The sequence below is a fragment of the Bombina bombina genome, chromosome 3 (genome assembly GCF_027579735.1).
Source record: "Bombina bombina isolate aBomBom1 chromosome 3, aBomBom1.pri, whole genome shotgun sequence".
Classification (NCBI taxonomy): Eukaryota; Metazoa; Chordata; class Amphibia; order Anura; family Bombinatoridae; genus Bombina; species Bombina bombina.
Genome location: NC_069501.1, coordinates 593,178,662 through 593,202,130, shown reverse-complemented (window position 1 = coordinate 593,202,130; position 23,469 = coordinate 593,178,662). Strand labels below are relative to the sequence as shown.

At 41.1% G+C, this 23,469-nt stretch overlaps 1 protein-coding gene across 1 annotated transcript in view; it reads left to right on the top strand.

The window, feature by feature from the left end:
- Positions 1-22,841, top strand: part of RRAGC (Ras related GTP binding C) — a 69,011-nt gene extending 46,170 nt beyond the window's left edge. The window contains exons 5-7 of the mRNA XM_053707170.1: positions 1,087-1,229; positions 18,516-18,664; positions 19,859-22,841. Coding sequence (XP_053563145.1) covers positions 1,087-1,229; positions 18,516-18,664; positions 19,859-20,010 — 444 coding nt within the window. The 3' untranslated portion in view covers positions 20,011-22,841. The remainder of the gene's footprint in view (positions 1-1,086; positions 1,230-18,515; positions 18,665-19,858) is intronic.
- Positions 22,842-23,469: the final 628 nt, after the last annotated feature.

Genomic DNA, 23,469 nt, shown 5'->3' with positions numbered 1-23,469 from the left:
CCTCCCGTCATCCGTGTACTTTAGCTTTGGTATTGGTATCCCAGAAGTAATGATGACCCGTGGACTGACCACACTTAACAGGAGAAAACAAAATTTATGCTTACCTGATAAATTCCTTTCTCCTGTAGTGTGGTCAGTCCACGGCCCGCCCTGTTTTTTATGGCAGGCCTAACATTTTTTAAATTATACTCCAGTCACCACTGCACCCTTTGGCTTCTCCTTTCTCGTTGGTTCTTGGTCGAATGACTGGGTGTGACGTAGAGGGGAGGAGCTATATAGCAGCTCTGCTGGGTGAATCCTCTTGCACTTCCTGTTGGGGAGGAGTTAATATCCCAGAAGTAATGATGACCCGTGGACTGACCACACTACAGGAGAAAGGAATTTATCAGGTAAGCATAAATTTTGTTTTTTTACCTCTGTGATTACCTTGTATCTATGCCTCTGCAAACTGCCCCCTTATTTCAGTTCTTTTGACAGACATCCATTTTAGCCAATCAGAGCTGGCTCACTGGAACTCCACGTGCGTGAGCACAGTGTTATCTATATGACACACATGAACTAACACCCTCTAGTGGTGAAAAACTGTCAAAATGCCCTGAGAGAAGAGGCGACCTTCAAGGGCTTAGAAATTAGCATATGAACCTCCTAGGTTTAGCTTTCAACTAACAATACCAAGAGAACAAAGCAAAATTGGTGATAAAAGTAAATTGGAAAATTGTTTAAAATTACATTCTCTATTAGAATCCTGAAAGTTTATTTTGGACTAGACTGTCCCTTGATAACCTTTGCTAAAGGAGCAGCAATGCACTTCTTGGCGCTAGCTGAAAACATCTAGTCAGCCAACCACAAGAGACAAATGTGTGCAGGCACCAATCTCCAGCTAGTTCCAACTAGAGTAGGAAATGTACATATTATTTTTCAACAACTGATACCAAGTACATTTTTAAAATAGAAGTGAATTTAAAAGTGTCTTAAAATAACATGCTCTATCTGAATCATTCAAGTATAATTTTGACTTTGCTATCCTTTTTTAATCTTTTTTTAAAACATTGGTCATTTCTTTCTATTTTTTTCCTCCTTTTTTAGAATTCAGGAATTGAAAAGGCTTTTTTATTTGATGTTGTTAGCAAAATCTACATAGCCACAGACAGTTCCCCTGTAGACATGCAGTCATATGAGCTTTGCTGTGATATGATAGACGTGGTCATTGACGTATCTTGCATTTATAGGTAAGTTTGTTCGCTTACAAATGAAAGACATTTATTGTATACAAATAGTTGCTACATGTTTTCAAGTAAAGATGCTGCTCATTGAGACTGCTATATGCACATAATGCTATTTCTCCAACATTGGTGTGTCCGGTCCACGGCGTCATCCTTGTGGGAATATCTCTTCCCCAACAGGAAATGGCAAAGAGTCCCAGCAAAGCTGGCCATATAGTCCCTCCTAGGCTCCGCCCACCCCAGTCATTCTCTTTGCCGTTGCACAGGCAACATCTCCACGGAGATGGTTAAGAGTATGTGGTGTTTAGTTGTAGTTTTTTATTCTACTATCAAGAGTTTGTTATTTTAGAATAGTGCTGGTATGTACTATTTACTCTGAAACAGAAAAAGATGAAGTATTCTGTTTGTGAGAGGAAGATGATTTTAGCAGACAGTAACTAAAATCCTTTGCTGTTTCCACATAGGACTGTTGAGATGAAGTAACTTCAGTTGGGGGAAACAGTTAGCAGACTTTTCTGCTTAAGGTATGACTAGCCATATTTCTAACAAGACTGTGTAATGCTGGAAGGCTGTCATTTCCCCTCATGGGGACCGGTAAGCCATTTTCTTAGTCTCAAGCAGAATAAAGGGCTTAATATGGGCTATAAAACTGGTAGACACTTTTATGGGCAAAATCGATTGCTTTATTTGGGCATTTTATACATGTTTATGCTGGTATTTCACACTTATAAACTACGTCAGGCACTATGTTAGACACCTTTTCCAGTCAGGAAGGGCCTTCCCAGTTGTAGGCTGAGCCTCATTTTCGCGCCATTACTGCACAGTTGTTTTTGAGAGCAAGACATGCAGATGCATGTGTGAGGACCCGAAAATAGTTGGAAAAGTTCCTAGAAGGCGTCATTTGGTATCGTATTCCCCTCTGGGCTTGGTAGAGTCGCAGCAAAGGCTGTAGCTGGGACTGTAGAGGGGTTAAAACTGTAACCGGTTTCGTTATTTTAAGGGTTAAAGCTCTGAAAATTGGTGTGCAATACTTTTAATGCTTTAAGACACTGTGGTGAAAATTTGGTAAATTTTGAACAATTCCTTCATATTTTTTCACATATTCAGTAATAAAGTGTGCTCTGTTTAAAATTTAAAGAGACAGTAACGGTTTTGTTTTAAAACGTTTTTTTTGTGTTTTACTGACAAGTTTAAGCCTGTTTAACATGTCTGTGCCTTCAGATAAGCTATGTTCTATATGTATGAAAGTCAATGTGTCTCCCCCTTCTAAATTATGTGATAATTGTGCCAAAGCGTCCAAACAAAGTAAGGACAGTACTGTCACAGATAATGAAGTTGCCCAAGATGATTCATCAGATGAAGGGAGGAGACATGGTTCGACATCATCTCCTTCTGTGTCTACACCAGTTTTGCCCACGCAGGAGGCCCCTAGTACTTCTAGCGCGCCAATGCTTATTACCATGCAACAATTGACGGCTGTAATGGATAACTCCATAGCAAATATTTTATCCAAAATGCCTGCATATCAGAGAGAGCGTGATTTGCTCTGTTTTAAACACTGAAGAGCAGGAGGGCGCTGATGATAATTGTTCTGTCATACCCTCACACCAATCTGAAGGGGCCATGAGGGAGGTTTTGTCAGATGGGGAAATTTCAGATTCAGGAAAAATTTCCCAACAGGCTGAACCTGATGTTGTGACATTTAAATTTAAATTAGAACATCTCTGTTCACTGCTTAAGGAGGTGTTATCTACTCTGGATGATTGTGACAACCTGGTCATTCCAGAAAAATTATGCAAGATGGACAAGTTCCTAGAGGTTCTGGTGCACCCCGACGCTTTTCCTATACCCAAGCGGGTGGCGGACATAGTGAATAAGGAATGGGAGAAGCCCGGCATACCTTTTGTTCCCCCTCCTATATTTAAGAAATTATTTCCTATGGTCGACCCCAGAAAGGACTTATGGCAGACAGTCCCTAAGGTCGAGGGGGCAGTTTCTACTCTAAACAAACGCACTACTATTCCTATCGAGGATAATTGTGCTTTCAAAGATCCTATGGATAAAAAATTGGAGGGTTTGCTTAAAAAGATTTTTGTACAGCAAGGTTACCTTCTTCAACCCATTTTGTGCATTGTTCCTGTCACTACAGCAGCGTGGTTCTGGTTCGAGGAACTAGAAAAGTCGCTCAGTAGAGAGACTCCATATGAGGAGGTTATGGACAGAGTTCACGCACTTAAGTTGGCTAACTCTTTTATTTTAGATGCCGCTTTGCAAATAACTAGATTAGCAGCGAAAAATTCAGGGTTTGCAATTGTGGCGCGCAGAGCGCTTTGGCTAAAGTCTTGGTCAGCGGATGTATCATCCAAGACAAAATTGCTTAATATCCCCTTCAAGGGTAAAACTCTCTTTGGGCCAGAATTGAAAGAGATTATCTCAGACATCGCTGGGGGAAAGGGCCACGCCCTCCCACAAGATAGGCCGATGCAAGGCTGGAACAAGGGTAAGCAGGCCAAGAAGCCTGCCGCTGCTAACAAAACAGCATGAAGGAGTAGCCCCCGATCCGGGACCAGATCTAGTGGGGGGCAGACTCTCTCTCTCTCTCTCTCTCTCTTTGCTCAGGCTTGGGCAAGAGATGTTCAGGATCCCTGGACGCTAGAAATAGTTTCTCAGGGTTATCTTCTGGAATTCAAGGAACTACCCCCAAGGGGAAGGTTCCACATGTCTCACTTATCCTCAAACCAAATAAAGAGACAGGCATTCTTACATTGTGTAGAAGACCTGTTAAAGATGGGAGTGATACACCCAGTTCCAACGGCGGAACAAGGAATGGGATTTTACTCAAATCTGTTTGTAGTTCCCAAAAAAGAGGGAACTTTCAGACCAATCCTGGATTTAAAGATCCTAAACAAATTTCTCAGAGTACCATCGTTCAAGATGGAAACCATTCGAACGATTCTACCCACAATTCAGGAAGGTCAATTTATGACTACCGTGGATCTAAAGGATGCGTATCTACATATTCCTATCCACAAAGAACATCATCAGTTCCTAAGGTTCACCTTTCTGGACTAACATTACCAGTTTGTGGCCCTCCCATTCGGGTTAGCCACTGCTCCAAGGATTTTCACAAAGGTACTCGGATCCCTTCTAGCGGTTCTAAGACCAAGGGGCATTGCAGTAGTACCGTACTTGGACGACATTCTAGTACAAGCGTCTCTTTCAAAGGCAAAGGCTCACTCAGACATCGTTCTGGCCTTTCTCAGATCTCACGGATGGAAGGTGAACATAGAAAAAAGTTCCCTGTCTCCGTCGACAAGAGTTCCCTTCTTGGGAACAATAATAGATTCCTTAGAAATGAGGATTTTCTTGACAGAAGTCAGAAAGTCAAAACTTCTAAACGCTTGTCAAGTTCTTCATTCTATTCCTCGTCCTTCCGTAGCTCAGTGCATGGAAGTAGTAGGATTGATGGTTGCAGCAATGGACATAGTTCCTTTTGCGCGAATTCATCTAAGACCATTACAACTGTGCATGCTGAAACAGTGGAATGGGGACTATACAGACTTGTCTCCAGTGATTCAAGTAGATCAGAAGACCAGAGACTCACTCCGTTGGTGGCTAACTCAGGATCACCTATTCCAGGGAATGAGCTTCCGCAGTCCAGAGTGGGTCATTGTCACGACCGACGCCAGCCTAGTGGGCTGGGGCGTGGTCTGGGAATCCCTGAAAGCTCAGGGACTGTGGTCTCGGGAAGAGTCTCTTCTCCCGATAAACATTCTGGAACTAAGAGCGATATTCAATGCTCTCAGGGCTTGGCCTCAACTAGCAAAGGCCAGATTCATAAGATTCCAATCAGACAACATGACGACTGTTGCGTATCTCAATCATCAGGGGGGAACAAGGAGTTCCCTGGCGATGAAAGAAGTGACCAAAATAATACAATGGGCGGAGAATCACTCCTGCCACCTATCTGCGATCCACATTCCAGGTGTGGAAAACTGGGAAGCGGATTATTTGAGTCGTCAGACATTCCATCCGGGGGAGTGGGAACTCCACCCGGAGATCTTTGCCCAGTTGACGCAACTATGGGGCATTCCAGATGTGGATCTGATGGCGTCTCGTCAGAACTTCAAGGTTCCTTGCTACGGGTCCAGATCCAGGGATCCCAAGGCGACTCTAGTGGATGCACTAGTAGCGCCTTGGACCTTCAACCTAGCGTATGTGTTTCCACCGTTTCCTCTCATCCCCAGGCTGGTAGCCAGGATCAAACAGGAGAGGGCCTCGGTGATCTTGATAGCTCCTGCGTGGCCACGCAGGACTTGGTATGCAGACCTGGTGAATATGTCATCGGTTCCACCATGGAAGCTACCTTTGAGACAGGACCTTCTTGTTCAGGGTCCATTCGAACATCCAAATCTGGTCTCCCTCCAGCTGACGGCTTGGAGATTGAACGCTTGATTCTATCAAAGCGTGGGTTTTCAGATTCCGATAGATACTCTGGTTCAAGCCAGAAAACCGGTAACTAGAAAGATTTACCATAAAATATGGAAAAGATATATCTGCTGGTGTGAATCCAAGGGATTCCCATGGGATAAGATAAAGATTCCTAGGATTCTTTCCTTTCTACAAGAAGGTTTGGATAAAGGATTATCTGCGAGTTCTCTAAAGGGACAGATCTCTGCTTTATCTGTCCTACTACACAAACGACTGGCAGTTGTGCCAGATGTTCAAGCATTTGTTCAGGCTTTGGTTAGGATCAAGCCTGTTTACAGACCTTTGACTCCTCCCTGGAGTTTAAATCTAGTTCTTTCAGTTCTTCAAGGGGTTCCGTTTGAACCTTTACATTCCATAGATATTAAGTTGTTATCTTGGAAAGTTTTATTTTTGGTTGCTATTTCTTCTGCTATAAGAGTTTCTGAGTTATCCGCTCTACAGTGTACTCCACCCTATCTGGTGTTCCATTCAGATAAGGTTGTTTTGCGTACTAAGCCTGGTTTTCTACCAAAGGTTGTTTCCAACAAAAATATTAATCAGGAGATAGTTGTACCTTCTTTGTGTCCGAATCCAGTTTCAAAGAAGGAACGTTTGCTACACAACTTAGATGTAGTCCGTGCTCTAAAATTCTACTTAGAAGCTACAAAAGAGTTCAGACAAAGTTCTTCTCTGTTTGTCGTCTATTCTGGTAAAAGGAGAGGTCAAAAAGCAACTTCTACCTCTCTCTTTCCTTTTGGCTTAAAAGCATCATCCGATTGGCTTATGAGACTGCCGGACGGCAGCCTCCTGAAAGAATCACAGCTCACTCCACTAGGGCTGTAGCTTCCACATGGGCCTTCAAGAACGAGGCTTCTGTTGATCAGATATGTAAGGCAGGGACTTGGTCTTCACTGCACACTTTTGCCAAATTTTACAAATTTGATACTTTTGCTTCTTCGGAGGCTATTTTTGGGTGAAAGGTTTTGCAAGCCGTAGTGCCTTCCGTTTAGGTAACCTGATTTGCTCCCTCCCTTCATCCGTGTCCTAAAGCTTTGGTATTGGTTCCCACAAGTAAGGATGACGCCGTGGACCGGACACACCAATGTTGGAGAAAACAGAATTTATGCTTACCTGATAAATTACTTTCTCCAACGGTGTGTCCGGTCCACGGCCCGCCCTGGTTTTTTAATCAGGTCCAATGAATTATTTTCTCTAACTACAGTCACCACGACACCCTATAGTTTCTCCTTTTTTTTTTCCTCGTGTCCGTCGGTTGAATGACTGGGATGGGCGGAGCCTAGGAGGGACTATATGGCCAGCTTTGCTGGGACTCTTTGCCATTTCCTGTTGGGGAAGAGATATTCCCACAAGTAAGGATGACGCCGTGGACCAGACACACCGTTGGAGAAAGTAATTTATCAGGTAAGCATAAATTCTGTTTTTCAGCTGCCACCATTTGTAATGCCTTCAAAGCAAGACCTAAAACACGCAATACTGAAATGTTGCTAAATGCTTTAAGATTTATCAGCTATAATTTTATATTTTTATTTAACATGGACTGTAGAGAATTTTCTAAAACAAAACTGCTGAAATGAATGTGCTGCAGCTGTACTTGTTTTCTTTTAAAGAGAATGTAAATTTGAATCAATGAGTGCCCATTTTTTAAAAATACTATTAAAAACAGGGTCACTTTCATTCCTTAAAATTTACATTGAAGCGTTTTTTTAAAAATACCTTTTTTCTTTATGAAACCAGACTGGCGATCCTCTGCCCGCTTCTCCTGCTGTACTTGGCATATTGATGACGAAACCGGCTTCCGACAATCGTTGTGCGGCATCACGAGCTGGATGCCTTGGGGTGCACGCCATGATTGGAGGAAGCTGGTTTTGTCATTGCGGTACTAAGTACAGAGGAGCTGCGGGTGGAAGATAGCAGCTCTGGATTTCCTAAAGAAAAAGGTAAGTATTTAAAAAAAAAAACCCCCAAAAAAACGCTGCAATGTAAAGTTTAATTAAAATGCCCCTGTTTTTTAATAGTATTTTTAAAAAAATGGGCACTCATTCATTCAACTTTTACATTCACTTTTAACTTTACAATGAACCTTTTTAAAAATACTTACCTTTGCATTTTGGAAAACAGACCGCCGATTCTCCACCCGCATCTCCTCTCCCGCTTTCATTAGCATATCAATGAGGAATCTGTCTTTCTCCAATCCTTGCGTGCCCCATAAAATGGACACCAAAGAGGGCATGCAATGATTAAAGGAAGCCACTGTGCTAACTACAGCAGGAGCTGCGGGTGGAGGATCGGCGGTCTGTTTTCCATAATGCAAAAGAAGCATCATTGTAAAGTTTAATTAAAGTGCCCTTGATTTTTAAAATTATTTTTAGATACCGGGCACTTATTCATTAAAATTTACAATCACGGGGGGCGTGTCCTAGCAGCCGCCATGTCCAGACATGAAACTCAGAAGCTCTAGGCCTTATATAGTTGGTATACTAATTATCCACTTTCCAATTGGAACCGAATGATATATATTTTGTGCAGTCTGTAATTAAGGAACCGTCTCTTAAGCTGTCTGGACAGGCACGGTGGCTGCCTTCTACCATCAGCATACCCCCCCCCCCCTGCTGGGTAAAGCAGAGCCATTTCACTGCTAATAGGAGGGGGTACAACCACTTGTCAATATGGATGTGATATCACATAACGAAATACAGGCCCTCCTGGTTGCGCTAGCCCAGAAAATGGATAATAATTTGGAGCACCTAATGTCTGCCACGAGAATTCGCCCTCACGTGGAGCCGTCTATGGATTTACAATTGGCGATCGCATTTGAACATTACTTTCAGCATAACTGCTCACGACCTCCTTTCAGCTGAGTCTACTCTGCTTACTCCTGCTCCGCGGGAGATACCGCCCATGGAACTGCAGGAAGTTAATACCCTGTACCAAAGAAGTGGAGGCTTGGAAGACGCATTTGTCAATATCTCTCTAGGGATTGAGAGAACACCTGAGGAGAAGCGGCTTCATGCGTGGGTGGCTGTGATCAAACACCTGATGTGCCGTATTGTTTTAACTAGGGCTCCGGTGATGACCGGAGACCTAATTTTCTTCTGTTAAGTGTGATCAGTCCACGGGTCATCATTACTTCTGGGATATTACTCCTCCCCAACAGGAAGTGCAAGAGGATTCACCCAGCAGAGCTGCATATAGCTCCTCCCCTCTACGTCACTCCCAGTCATTCTCTTGCACACAACGACTAGATAGGATGTGTGAGAGGACTATGGTGATTTTATTTAGTTTTATTTCTTCAATCAAAAGTTTGTTATTTTTTAATAGCACCGGAGTGTGTTATTCCTTCTCTGGTCGAGTTTGAAGAAGAATCTACCAGAGTTTTTACTATGATTTTAGCCGGAGTTGTTAAGATCATATTGCTGTTTCTCGGCCATCTGAGGAGAGGTAAACTTCAGATCAGGGGACAGCGGGCAGTTTAATCTGCAAAGAGGTATGTAGCAGTTTTTATTTTCTGACAATGGAATTGATGAGAAAATCCTGCCATACCGACATAATATCATGTATGTATATTTAACATTTGAGTATTCTGGGGAATGGTACTTCACTGGAATTACACTGTGTATATAAGACTTTAGCCTAATTGCAAAGCAACAGGTTTTTTAATAACTCTTAATTTATGTTAAACGTTTTTGCTGGAATGTAAAATCGTTTTCATTTTCTGAGGTACTGGGTGAATAAAATGTCTGGGCACTATTTTTCCACTTGGCAGTTGCTTGATCTAATTATGACAGTTTACTGATCTCTCTCACTGTTGTGTGTGAGGGGGAGGGACCTTTTTTTGGCGCTTTTGCTACGCATCAAAAATTTCAGTCAGAAGCTCATTGTTTTTTCCTGCATGTTCCGGTTTATCTCTACAGAACTCAGGGGTCTTCAAAGCTTGTTTGAGGGAAGTAATCTAACAGAGCTGTGAGATTATAGTTGACTGTGATAAAAAACGTTTATTCTTTAACTTTTATATGCCATCAGGGTTAGTTTTTCTTTGCTAATGGGAACAAACCTTTGCTAAATTGTTTTTTGTTTTTCAAAGTTTATTGATTTCAACTGTTATATATCTTTCAGTGCTTCTTAAAGCACAGTACGTTTTTTCATTGTGTTTTACTTGAATAATATTTCCAAGTTGCAAGTTTATTTGCTAGTGTGTTAAACATGTCTGATTCAGAGGATGAGACCTGTACTATTTGTGCCAACGCCAAGGTGGAGCCCAATAGAAATTTATGTACTAACTGTATTGATGCTACTTTAAATAAAAGTCAATCTGTACAAATTGAACAAATTTCACCAAACAACGAGGGGAGAGTTATGCCGACTAACTCGCCTCACGTGACAGTACCTGCATCTCCCGCTCGGGAGGTGCGCGATATGGTGGCGCCCAGTACATCTGGGCGGCCATTACAAATAACATTACAAGATATGGCTACTGTTATGACTGAGGTTTTGGCTAAATTACCAGAACTAAGAGGCAAGCGTGATCACTCTGGGGTGAGAACAGAGTGCGCTGATAATGCTAGGGCCATGTCAGATACTGCGTCACAACTTGCAGAACATGAGGACGGAGAGCTTCGTTCTGCGGCTGACGGTTCTGATCCAAACAGATTGGATTCAGATATTTCAAATTTTAAATTTAAGCTGGAAAACCTCCGTGTATTACTAGGGGAGGTGTTAGCGGCCCTGAATGATTGTAACACAGTTGCAATACCAGAGAAAATGTGTAGGTTGGATAAATATTTTGCTGTACCAACAAGTACTGACGTTTTTCCTATACCTAAGAGACTAACTGAAATTATTACTAAGGAGTGGGATAGACCCGGTGTGCCGTTTTCACCCCCTCCGATATTTAGAAAGATGTTTCCAATAGACACTGCCACACGGGACTTATGGCAAACGGTCCCTAAGGTGGAGGGAGCAGTTTCTACTTTAGCTAAGCGTACCACTATCCCGGTAGAGGATAGCTGTGCCTTTTCAGATCCAATGGATAAAAAGTTAGAGGGTTACCTTAAGAAAATGTTTGTTCAACAAGGTTTTATATTGCAACCCCTTGCATGCATTGCGCCGGTCACGGCTGCAGCGGCATTCTGGATTGAGTCTCTAGAAGAGAACCTTAGTTCAGCTACGCTGGACGACATTTCGGACAGGCTTAGAATACTTAAGCTAGCTAATTCATTCATTTCGGAAGCCGTAGTACATTTAACTAAACTTACGGCTAAGAATTCCGGATTCGCCATTCAGGCGCGTAGAGCACTGTGGCTAAAATCCTGGTCAGCTGATGTAACTTCTAAGTCCAAATTACTTAATATACCTTTCAAGGGACAGACCTTATTTGGGCCCGGTTTGAAAGAAATTATCGCTGACATTACAGGAGGTAAGGGCCACGCCCTGCCTCAAGACAAAGCCAAATCTAAGGCTAGACAGTCTAATTTTCGTTCCTTTCGGAATTTCAAAGCAGGAGCAGCATCAACTTCCACTGCTCCAAAACAAGAAGGATCTGGTACTTGCTACAGACAAGGCTGGAGACCTAACCAGTCCTGGAACAAGGGCAAGCAGGCCAGGAAACCTGCTGCTGCCCCTAAAACAGCATGAATTGAGGGCCCCCGATCCGGGATCGGATCTAGTGGGGGGCAGACTTTCTCTCTTCGCCCAGGCTTGGGCAAGAGATGTCCAGGATCCCTGGGCGCTAGAGATAATATCTCAGGGATACCTTCTGGACTTCAAATACTCTCCTCCAAGAGAGAGATTTCATCTGTCAAGGTTGTCAACAAACCAAACAAAGAAAGAAGCGTTTCTACGCTGCATACAAGAACTATTGTTAATGGGAGTAATCCATCCAGTTCCACGGTCGGAACAGGGACAGGGGTTTTACTCAAATCTGTTTGTGGTTCCCAAAAAAGAGGGAACTTTCAGACCAATCCTGGATTTAAAGATCCTAAACAAATTCCTAAGAGTTCCATCATTCAAAATGGAGACTATTCGGACAATTTTACCCATGATCCAAGAAGGTCAGTACATGACCACAGTGGATTTAAAGGATGCTTACCTTCACATACCGATTCACAAAGATCATTACCGGTATCTAAGGTTTGCCTTTCTAGACAGGCATTACCAGTTTGTAGCTCTTCCATTCGGATTGGCTACAGCTCCAAGAATCTTCACAAAGGTTCTAGGTGCTCTTCTGGCGGTACTAAGACCGCGGGGAATTTCGGTAGCTTTGTACCTAGACGACATTCTGATACAAGCTTCAAGCTTTCAAACTGCCAAGTCTCATACAGAGTTAGTACTGGCTTTTCTAAGGTCACATGGATGGAAGGTGAACGAAAAGAAAAGTTCACTCGTTCCACTCACAAGAGTTCCCTTCCTGGGGACTCTTATAGATTCTGTAGAAATGAAGATTTACCTGACAGAGGACAGGTTAACAAGACTTCAAAGTGCTTGCCGCACCCTTCATTCCATTCAACACCCGTCAGTGGCTCAATGCATGGAGGTAATCGGCTTAATGGTAGCGGCAATGGACATAGTGCCATTTGCTCGCTTACACCTCAGACCACTGCAACTATGCATGCTAAGTCAGTGGAATGGGGATTACTCAGACTTGTCCCCTTCTCTGAATCTGGATCAAGAGACCAGAAATTCTCTTCTATGGTGGCTTTCTCGGCCACATCTGTCCAGGGGGATGCCATTCAGCAGACCAGACTGGACAATTATAACAACAGACGCCAGCCTTCTAGGTTGGGGTGCCGTCTGGAATTCTCTGAAGGCTCAGGGACAATGGAGTCAGGAGGAGAGTCTCCTGCCAATAAACATTCTGGAATTGAGAGCAGTTCTCAATGCCCTCCTGGCTTGGCCCCAGTTGACAACTCGGGGGTTCATCAGGTTTCAGTCGGACAACATCACGACTGTAGCTTACATCAACCATCAGGGAGGGACAAGGAGCTCCCTAGCAATGATGGAAGTATCAAAGATAATTCGCAGGGCAGAGTTTCACTCTTGCCACCTGTCAGCAATCCACATCCCGGGAATGGAGAACTGGGAGGCGGATTTCTTAAGTCGTCAGACTTTTCATCCGGGGGAGTGGGAACTTCATCCGGAGGTCTTTGCCCAAATACTTCGACGTTGGGGCAAACCAGAGATAGATCTCATGGCGTCTCGACAGAACGCCAAGCTTCCTCGTTACGGGTCCAGATCCAGGGATCCAGGAGCAGTCCTAATAGATGCCCTGACAGCACCTTGGGACTTCACGATGGCTTATGTGTTTCCACCCTTCCCGATGCTTCCTCGATTGATTGCCAGAATCAAACAGGAGAGAGCATCAGTGATTCTAATAGCACCTGCATGGCCACGCAGGACTTGGTATGCAGACCTGGTGGACATGTCATCCTGTCCACCTTGGTCTCTACCTCTGAAACAGGATCTCCTGATACAGGGTCCTTTCAAACATCAAAATCTAACTTCTCTGAAGCTGACTGCTTGGAAATTGAACGTTTGATTTTATCAAGACGTGGGTTTTCTGAGTCAGTTATTGACACCTTAATACAGGCTAGGAAGCCTGTTACCAGAAAGATTTACCATAAGATATGGCGTAAATACCTATATTGGTGTGAATCCAAAGGTTACTCTTGGAGTAAGGTTAGGATTCCTAGGATATTGTCTCTTCTACAAGAAGGTTTAGAAAAGGGTTTATCTGCTAGTTCATTAAAGGGACAGATCTCAGCTCTGTCCATTCTGTTTCACAAACGTCTGTCAGAAGTGCCAGACGTTCAGGCTTTTTGTCAGGCTTTGGCCAGGATTAAGCCTGTGTTTAAAACTGTTGCTCCGCCATGGAGTTTAAACCTTGTTCTTAACGTTTTACAGGATGTTCCGTTTGAACCCCTCCATTCCATTGATATAAAGTTGTTATCTTGGAAAGTTCTATTTTTAATGGCTATTTCCTCGGCTCGAAGAGTCTCTGAGTTATCAGCCTTACATTGTGATTCTCCTTATTTGATTTTTCATTCGGATAAGGTAGTTCTGCGCACTAAACCTGGGTTCTTACCTAAGGTAGTCACTAACAGGAATATCAATCAAGAGATTGTTGTTCCTTCTTTGTGTCCAAATCCTTCTTCGAAGAAGGAACGTCTTCTGCACAATCTGGATGTAGTTCGTGCCCTAAAGTTTTACTTACAGGCAACTAAGGAATTTCGACAAACATCTCCCCTGTTTGTCGTTTACTCTGGTCAGAGAAGAGGTCAAAAGGCTTCTGCTACCTCTCTTTCTTTTTGGCTTCGTAGCATAATTCGTTTAGCCTATGAGACTGCTGGACAGCAGCCTCCTGAAAGAATTACAGCTCATTCTACTAGAGCTGTGGCTTCCACTTGGGCCTTTAAGAATGAGGCCTCTGTTGAACAGATTTGCAAGGCTGCAACTTGGTCTTCGCTTCATACTTTTTCCAAATTTTCCAAATTTGACACTTTTGCTTCCTCGGAGGCTATTTTTGGGAGAAAGGTTCTTCAGGCAGTGGTTCCTTCTGTATAAAGAGCCTGCCTATCCCTCCCGTCATCCGTGTACTTTTGCTTTGGTATTGGTATCCCAGAAGTAATGATGACCCGTGGACTGATCACACTTAACAGAAGAAAACATAATTTATGCTTACCTGATAAATTCCTTTCTTCTGTAGTGTGATCAGTCCACGGCCCGCCCTGTTTTTTAAGGCAGGTAAATATTTTTTAAATTATACTCCAGTCACCACTACACCCTTGGTTTCTCCTTTCTCGTTGGTCCTTGGTCGAATGACTGGGAGTGACGTAGAGGGGAGGAGCTATATGCAGCTCTGCTGGGTGAATCCTCTTGCACTTCCTGTTGGGGAGGAGTAATATCCCAGAAGTAATGATGACCCGTGGACTGATCACACTACAGAAGAAAGGAATTTATCAGGTAAGCATAAATTATGTTTTTGCTGTGGGTCCCTCGCTAGCAGGGTCAGATGCGACACTGATCTTTTATACTCACCTGCAATCTTCATCTCTAGCGGCTCATATTTGCCTCGGGGAGCGCTCTCGACGGCACCCTTTTTTCAGATTCTCCATTATGAGCCCTTCTGATATCAGTAGCAGGTTCAGTCACACCCGAAGAGGGATTGGGTAAACTTACCCCAACGTGGACAGTCTCAATATACTTTGCAGATTGCCGTAAGAAAAAGTTGACTCTTTGGTGTCATACCTAGCTATGGGGTTAAATTACTGGCTGCTACTCACTCTGCTCAGATAGAGGAATTATCACCAAGGTCTTCTTTTGGACAATCACACTATTCTGGACACTATGTAATATTTAAACCCAAATATGGGGTTTGTCTCATTTTTCCTTATAGCTCTCCATCTGTCAAGGAAGACAGTTTTTGGGCTGATGTTTAATTGAGAGTCCTGGTTTTTAGTTCGATTCACCCTACTTACTTTGTGTTTTATATATATATTCACACGGGCCATTTTTTGCAGTACAGCGGTCCCACCCCTTGCGCTCTGTCCTTCCCCCTCTCTCTTGCGCGCGCTCTCTCTCTCTCTCCCCCCTCTCTTTTGCTCTCTCTCCCCCTCTCTCTTTTGCTCTCTCTCTCCCCCTCTCTCTTTTGCTCTCTCTCTCCCCCTCTCTCTTTTGCTCTCTCTCTCTCCCCCTCTCTCTTTTGCTCTCTCTCTCCCCCTCTCTCTTTTGCTCTCTCTCTCCCCATCTCTCTTTTGCTCTCTCTCTCCCCCTCTCTCTTTTGCTCTCTCTCTCCCCCTCTCTCTTTTGCTCTCTCTCTCCCCCTCTCTCTTTTGCTCTCTCTCTCCCCTCTCTCTTTTGCTCTCTCTCTCTCTCCCCCTCTCTCTTTTGCTCTCTCTCTCCCCCTCTCTCTTTTGCTCTCTCTCTCCCCCTCTCTCTTTTGCTCTCTCTCTCTCTCCCCCTCTCTCTTTTGCTCTCTCTCTCTCTCCCCCTCTCTCTTTTGCTCTCTCTCTCTCTCCCCCTCTCTCTTTTGCTCTCTCTCTCCCCCCTCTCTCTTTTGCTCTCTCTCTCTCTCCCCCTCTCTCTTTTGCTCTCTCTCTCTCCCCCTCTCTCTTTTGCTCTCTCTCTCTCTCCCCCCCCTCTCTTTTGCTCTCTCTCTCTCTCCCCCCCTCTCTTTTGCTCTCTCTCCCCCCCCTCTCTTTTGCTCTCTCCCCCCCCCCTCTCTTTTGCTCTCTCTCCCCCCCTCTCTCTTTTGCTCTCTCTCCCCCCCCTCTCTCTTTTGCTGTCTCTCTCCCCCTCTCTCTTTTGCTGTCTCTCTCCCCCTCTCTCTTTTGCTGTCTCTCTCCCCCTCTCCCTTTTGCGTTCTCCCCCTCTTTTGCGCCCTCTTCCCCCCTCTCTCTTTTGCTGTCTCTCTCCCCCCTCTCTCTTTTGCTGTCTCTCTCTCCCCCTCTCTATCGCGCACCCGGCCACGCCCCTTTCACGGACATCCACGCATGACCATGCCCCCTTCACGATGGCCACGCCCACTTCTGCCGCGGCTGCAGATCAGCTAGGGAGTAGGGACTCTCAAAGGCCAGGTGTGTTTGTCCTCGTGCTGTCTCTACTGCGCATGACAGCTTCGGACAAACACACTTGGCGTTTTATTATATAGGATATATATAACCTGTCAGAAGAAATACGTTAATGTTCCATAAATATCTGTACCTTTAGAGCTAACTATACATTGAGTCTCTCTACTCAGAAATCACAGAAAAGGGCTATTACAGCTTGTACAATCTATTTAGTTACTCTTTAGTTGGATATAAGAGTATACACCTCTGTTTCAATATCGCATTTACTTTAGCACACAATTTATTCTAGTTTTTGGAGGGAATGCTGTACTATATTTCACTTCATGTCTTTAATTCTGTGAGCAGGGTTATAGCACTAAACTATAGAGAGTTGTTGTTCACAAAAGATTGGGAGCTACTAAGGGGGGACATTTCTTACTTATTTAAATCTCCCAAAACTTTTTGAATTTACATTCACCTCCTATCTCAACTCCTCTCCCTTATCTGCATTCAGCAATAGTAGCCAAGATACACTCAGTGTATTTCCTCTACCATAAGAAACCACAGTATACACATTCCTATGAACTAAACTTACAAGCTTTCCCATGCTCTCTTAGACTCTAAATCGCCCCAATGCTCAGGTATTTGATTTAAGGCTTATGTATTTATGGTCAATAGTTGTGTGCCTGGATGCAACAGACTTTACAGGTATACCTCACTTTACAGCGCTTCGCTAATACAGCGCTTTGTGGAGCTGAAGTTCAACCTCCAAGGATTTTGAAACAGTGCTGTAATCATTGTGAGATTGTGAGAAAAGTGACTGGCACCATTTTGTTATGTGCAATTCACCCTTTTTACAGCATTACAGTGCAATCTGTGTCTCAGTGCTATAGTCTGGCACATTTTACTACAGTAATTGTCACTATTTTACAGGTACAGTATTTATTGAATACTGTGCTGTGCTAGTGTTAAACTAAACATAGCACTATTGCACCACTAATTTATATTGGTTAAAACAAGTTTTCAAGTTTTTAAACACACTGGCAAGTGAAAAGAAAGCTCAAACTGTCTTGTTTCACTTTAAGGCGGTTTTCACTTTACAGCGGGGCTCCGGTCCCTAACCCGCTGTATGAGCGGGGTATAACTGTATTTTCATTCTCATTTAAAAGGGCTGTGTTGCTATTAGACACCTTCTACTTTTGCTTAAATGAAGATCTTCTGGTTTGAAATACTTATACAGTTTTGTCACTCCATTTTCATCCATATGTTTGAGATTATTTATAGTTAGCTATAATTCTATATCTTGATCCCTGCGTATGCAAGATTATGGAGCATGGCCGGCATAAGCAACACAATTCTACTCCCTTTCTCAACACTTTAGAAGTCTATGTGATTTAGCCAATGTATAAGGCACTATCCCCTCTAATACACATTTCAGATGTAGTTGTCAACAATATATAGCTCTAATCTTCACGTCTGTCTTGTAAAAGAGCTGCATTGTTGGTTTATAGTTCTTTGTACGCTCAGCATAGTCTACACGGAAGTTGCATTTGTTAGTCAACCTTAATCTATAATTTTAGCCCAGTCTTCCTTTATACATTTATTAATACATGAGGCTCTTGACCTTAAGATAGGTATACAGTCCATACAACCATGCATCTATTTGTGTGCAGTTTCCCTCATTCATTGCAATATACCCTTAGTTTTGCAAGTGTGGCAGAGATCCTTAGGGACCACAGATTACATTGATTATCCTATAGTTAATTGCTAATCCCTCTTCCCTCTCTGGTTAAACGTATATTACTCTAGTCCAATAACTCATATTTAGAGCGGTGCTTACCCGCTGATTGTTATTGGCTATTTGAAAGCCCATAAGTGGCTACCAATTTGGTTACGATATGCCTTTTCAGTTCCTGGTGCTTAAAAGGCCCATAAGGGGCCATCCAACTAACCAACCAATTAAGCTATTGTATTCAGAAAATGGAGGTTTGAGAAGCATATTTGTTGTTATACATTATGTCTCTTTTTAATTTATGATTCTTTTTATTTTTTGTTTTATATACGACAATGTTTACTGCATAATGATACACCTATCTTTATTGTTACAAGGCTACCATTGTATGTTATTCCTTATCGCAAAACCTCAATAAAATTATTTCAGAAAAAAAAAAAAATGCAATCACTTTAAATGTGTTTTGTTTTTGTTTTTTTTACCTTTGACATTAGTTACTAATTTTTTATTTTTTTTATTCTCCTGCAGCTTGCATGCAGACTGTAATGGAACTGCCTATGATAAGGAATCAATGGCAATCATCAAACTAAACAACACAACTGTTCTTTATTTAAAAGAAGTTACAAAATTTCTATCACTTGTATGTATTCTTAGAGAAGAAAGTTTTGAAAGAAAAGGTGAGCATACTGTTGCTTAGTCTTTGATTGCAGCAGTTTTCTATGCGCTTATAATTTATTAGTTATTTCAATATTGATTAAATAAGTAACATTTTAGTCTCCATAAAGAAATGAGTGCTGCTGTGTTGTAACTTGAGTTAGGAGACTGCAAACAATGGTTGTGTGGAATTTACCGGTGTTAGGTTTGCAAAGTCTTGAGTTTGCATTTCCAATTGTTGAAGTAATTAGAAAGCCCACAGTTTTCAAAAATAAATTCCAGGAAAAGGGAATAAAATTTATATTGCAAAGTTGTTTTACTACAAATAATTATACATTAAATATTACAACAATATCAGTGTTTAATGTCCTTTTAATATTTTGTTGTTGTGACCCATGGTTTAATATTGCCTTTATACTCTTCTTAGTATTATTTTTTTTATCATTGTAATACATTAATCCTGTTCTAGTACAGTGTTTCCCAACTCCAGTCCTCAAGACCCGTAAAAGGCCAGCTATTCATTGTATCTTTACAAGAGCATGTGACATAATCAGCTGATGGGTTAACTGATTATTTCACGTGTGCTCTAGAATTTCTGGCCTGTTAAAGGTCCTGAGGACTGGATTTCAGAAACGCTCTTGTAGTATCACAGGGATACAGAAGTATTTAATTAATTTTACTATTCAAAAGATGTTGCAAAGTTTAAAAAAAATTAAAAAGGAGACACTGGAGGGGGACAGGATTTTCTATAGAGAAAATCCATTGTTCAAATGGTGTCTCTTCTCTTAAGCAACTTCACAGTATGTACTTTATTGGGGGAATATATAATTGAATCATTCTGTCTCAAGGGAAAAAAATATACATCCTCATATGAGGTCCTTCACAGTCCTGTATTGTGGCAGAAGAGTGGGGCACCTACAAAAGAACGTGATGTAACTGAATCAAAAAGAAAATTTGATGCTCACAGACAAGAAAAAGCATGTGCACATACAATTTTATTGTTATATAGAATCAGCTAGATATATACAGATTTTTTTTTGGCGGGGGGGGGGGGGGGTTGGGTTAACTTGTTGAGTCTAATGAATAATATTTTTATTTTATATGACATACACTGAATGATTACATTTGTCTTACTACAATGAATGACCGTTGCAGTTTACCAACTACAAAGACTACACCATGCTTCTATGTAATCTACTTTTTTTTTCTGTGCACAGGTCTAATTGACTACAATTTTCACTGCTTTCGCAAAGCTATTCATGAAGTTTTTGAAGTGGGAGCTTCCACCCACAGGACCTTCAGTCAGCAAGCCAATAGCCCAAACATTAACTCAGTAACTCACAATGGTACACCTGCAAATGCAGTCTAGTGGGTATCTTCCCTCAATGCACAGTCGGAAAAAACTGCCTGAAAGACAGAGTTTGTCTCTGTTACCGTAAAGCTAGTGTTGGAAATTCAAGATACTTTGGATGGAACGAATCGTTATGAATTTTCACAGATGACTCTGTAGCAACACCACCTACAAGTTGACAAAAGAAGTGCCAGACTGACTGGATATAAGACTTGTGTTTGTAAGGTTAAACTTACTTGTATTATATGAACAGTTTGGCTTTTGTAGTTCTTGTATTTATGGGATGATCCTCAAACACGATGCCTCATGATAGTAAAGTGCTGGGCTGGACTCTTCTTTTTTTTTTTTTAATTGCTGGCAGTATGAAATACCCTTTTCTCTTTTGTTTTGTTTGTATGCCAAAAGTTAGCTATTTGACGTGGGAAACCTTAACGCATCTTGCATTTGGACATTGTTGTGGAGCCTGCAGTTTTCAAAAATAATGAAACATTCCAGAAGGAAATGGTTACCCTGTTATGTTTTGTTAATAAACTAAAGTCTATCTTATGAGTAATTGCACCAGTGGGGATCAGCCTAAAATTATTTGTAGACATTCCAGCAGAAGCTGTTGCTTTATCATAGGTAAACCATTATAAACTGTTCTGCCACACCTTTCTGCTTCTAAACTATATAGATGCTAGAATAAAGTGTCATTTTTATCAACTGAACTGGGTTATTCTGATATGTCTACCAATTGCTTTACTTCAAATGCCTCCTATGGCAAGTGCTGTTATTTATCGATTTCATATATATGCAGTGGTGAGGGGGAGAGGAAAAAACAAATTGAAGGTGCCATACTAAATGTGATTTGAATTATCTTTGCTGTGTGTACCCCAGATAAAATAATTATTAGATGATATAAATATTTTTAAACTTTTGTGTCACTGTATTAGAAGTTATTACATTAAACTGAGTATTTATCAAACCTTGAGAATGCAGAAGACAAAAAAAAACACCATTTAGAGCTGCTAATCTAAACTTGTGAATACCAAGCACAAAATGTTTGTGTAAATATGGAATGCATTTGCCTTCCTTACAATGTCAGATTGTCGTGGTGCTAGCAAGTACAGCGTAGTATTTCCTACCAAGAGTGGCACTCAGTGCAATTTTATAAATGTATATGTCCCATTGTTTTGGCTCACAAGGTACAGGCCTAGGTTCTTAAGCAGTACAGTTCACAAATTTTCATGGCACAGATTATACCACCATCCTGTGTTTAACATTGGAATTGCAGATTCAATGTAATTTTTTAATTAAAGGGACACTGAACCCACATAGAGCATCCAGTTTTAAGCAACTTTCTAATTTACTCCTATTATCAATTTGTCTTCATTCTCTTGCTATCTTTATTTGAAAAAGAAGGTATGAAAGCTTTTTTTTTTTTTGGGTTCGAAACTGTGGACAGCATTTTTTTTTTTTATTGGTGGATGAATTTTTCCACCAATCGGCAAGAACAATCCAGGTTGTTCACCAAAAATGGGCCGGCATCTAAACTTACATTCTTGCATTTCAAATAAAGATACCAAGAGAATGAAGAAAATGTGATAATAGGAGTAAATTGGAAAGTTGCTTAAAATTGCATGCTCTATCTGAATCACAAATGAAACATTTTGGGTTCAGTGTCAATTTAATACGGTTTGCTAAATTTTGTCTTCACTTTTTCAAATGATCTTTTTGTCAAGTTTTATCCCTTAGTAGAAAACTTATGAAAGGTTTTACCATCACTGCACTAATTGATAAATTCACTGCACTAAAGGGCCAAATATGCTTTCTTTTTAGAATAAAAAAGAAAAAAAACATTTTTCCACATGCTACTATGGTCAAATCACTGGCATTTACACGTGAAGAAATATAATGAATCTGCATATCAATTTATTACAATACTTAGCTGTAGGTGTGAGGTCTTTTAACACATGGCATTCCACTAAAAAAAAAACTACACATTTTTAAGGAAGGATATTGCAGTTTCTATGTTATAGTGGCAATAATATTACTGTAATTTTATTATTTTACTTTTGTTTAACCTTGAGGAGGCGATCATCTTTTAAGCTGCAGTATGTTATATGAAATTGGATGTTTTCTTGTTATTGCGACAAGTTTTGATAGTGTGCATGCATTGTCTGTCTAAGACATAGATATCTTACACACTTTGTGCTAAGTATTCACAAGTCTTACTGTCACTGGTTGTGGATTATGCACTTGTTACTATTGAGCAATGTTTTTTTTCAGTTTTATGTGAGTGGAGATAATTTTCTTGATTCTCATAATGATCCTTATAGTATACAGCAACTAACGTGCTATTTGTTTTTTTGCCGTTTTCTAACTTGTCTTACTAACGTTTTCCAATTTGCCGCAGCATTGCTTCTTGTAATGGATTTCACTTAAAATTAAGTATTTTAGCTCATTGTAACTGTAGTTTGCAGACAATTGCCACAAAACAGTTACTTAACAGCTGTGGGTATAAGGACGGAAATAAATGTAGTAACACTACCATATTGGTTATTTAAAAATAAAAAGTGTGCAATGAATCCCCCTTTTTCCCCCACTCATTCAAACCTATCTGGTGCATATAACAAAATTAATTTACTATTTTAAATACCAAAGCCCTTGAATTGCTGGCAGTCACTGGATCACTCACAATAAAGTGCCACTATAAAATGTTTTTGTATATGAAGCTTTAAATGGAGTTTATTTACTCAGAAGATAAGGGATTTGTTCTCATGGACCATAATGAAAAATGGATTCTTTTATGTTTTCTATCACTAAATTATGTATAACAAGGTTTATCAATAAAGATTTAGTCATGACAATGTTTGCTTATTCCTAGGTACAGACTGTTTTGTTATAAATGTGTCACTGAACATTGCACAAAGCTTTAGAAATAGTATTGTCGATACCCTGGATATTTCCTTTGTTATTAAATTATCTTCATCTTCCTTTAACATCGCTTATTTTTCATATTTACATGTTTGGGCAGGGAAACTGTTTTACTGTGGTTTATACACGTCCTTGGTTAGTTAGCCCTATTGGATAAATCTGTCTTATTACTCTGCTAGGAAGCATACCAGCGCCATCTAACATAGGCGGATTGGATTTTTATATTTCTAATACAGTATTGGTGCACTTATAAGGTAGAACTTCATTAATGAGAGATGTTAAGAATTCTAAGGAGAAAAAATAATAATATAGTGACCATTGAATTCAGCTTTAAAGAGCTGCTTGTAATAAGTAATCCTATGTTGAAATAACTTCAGTGCTGTTTTCTTTCGTAAGGAGGCGAGACTCCATGAGCCATTAATCCTGGGATTTGACTTCTGGCCACTAGGAGTCGGCAAAGATTCCCAAAGCTATAAATGCACTTAAAGGGACACTAAGCCCCAAATTTTTCTTTTATGATTCAGGTAAAGAATACAATTTTAAACAACTTTCCAATTTACT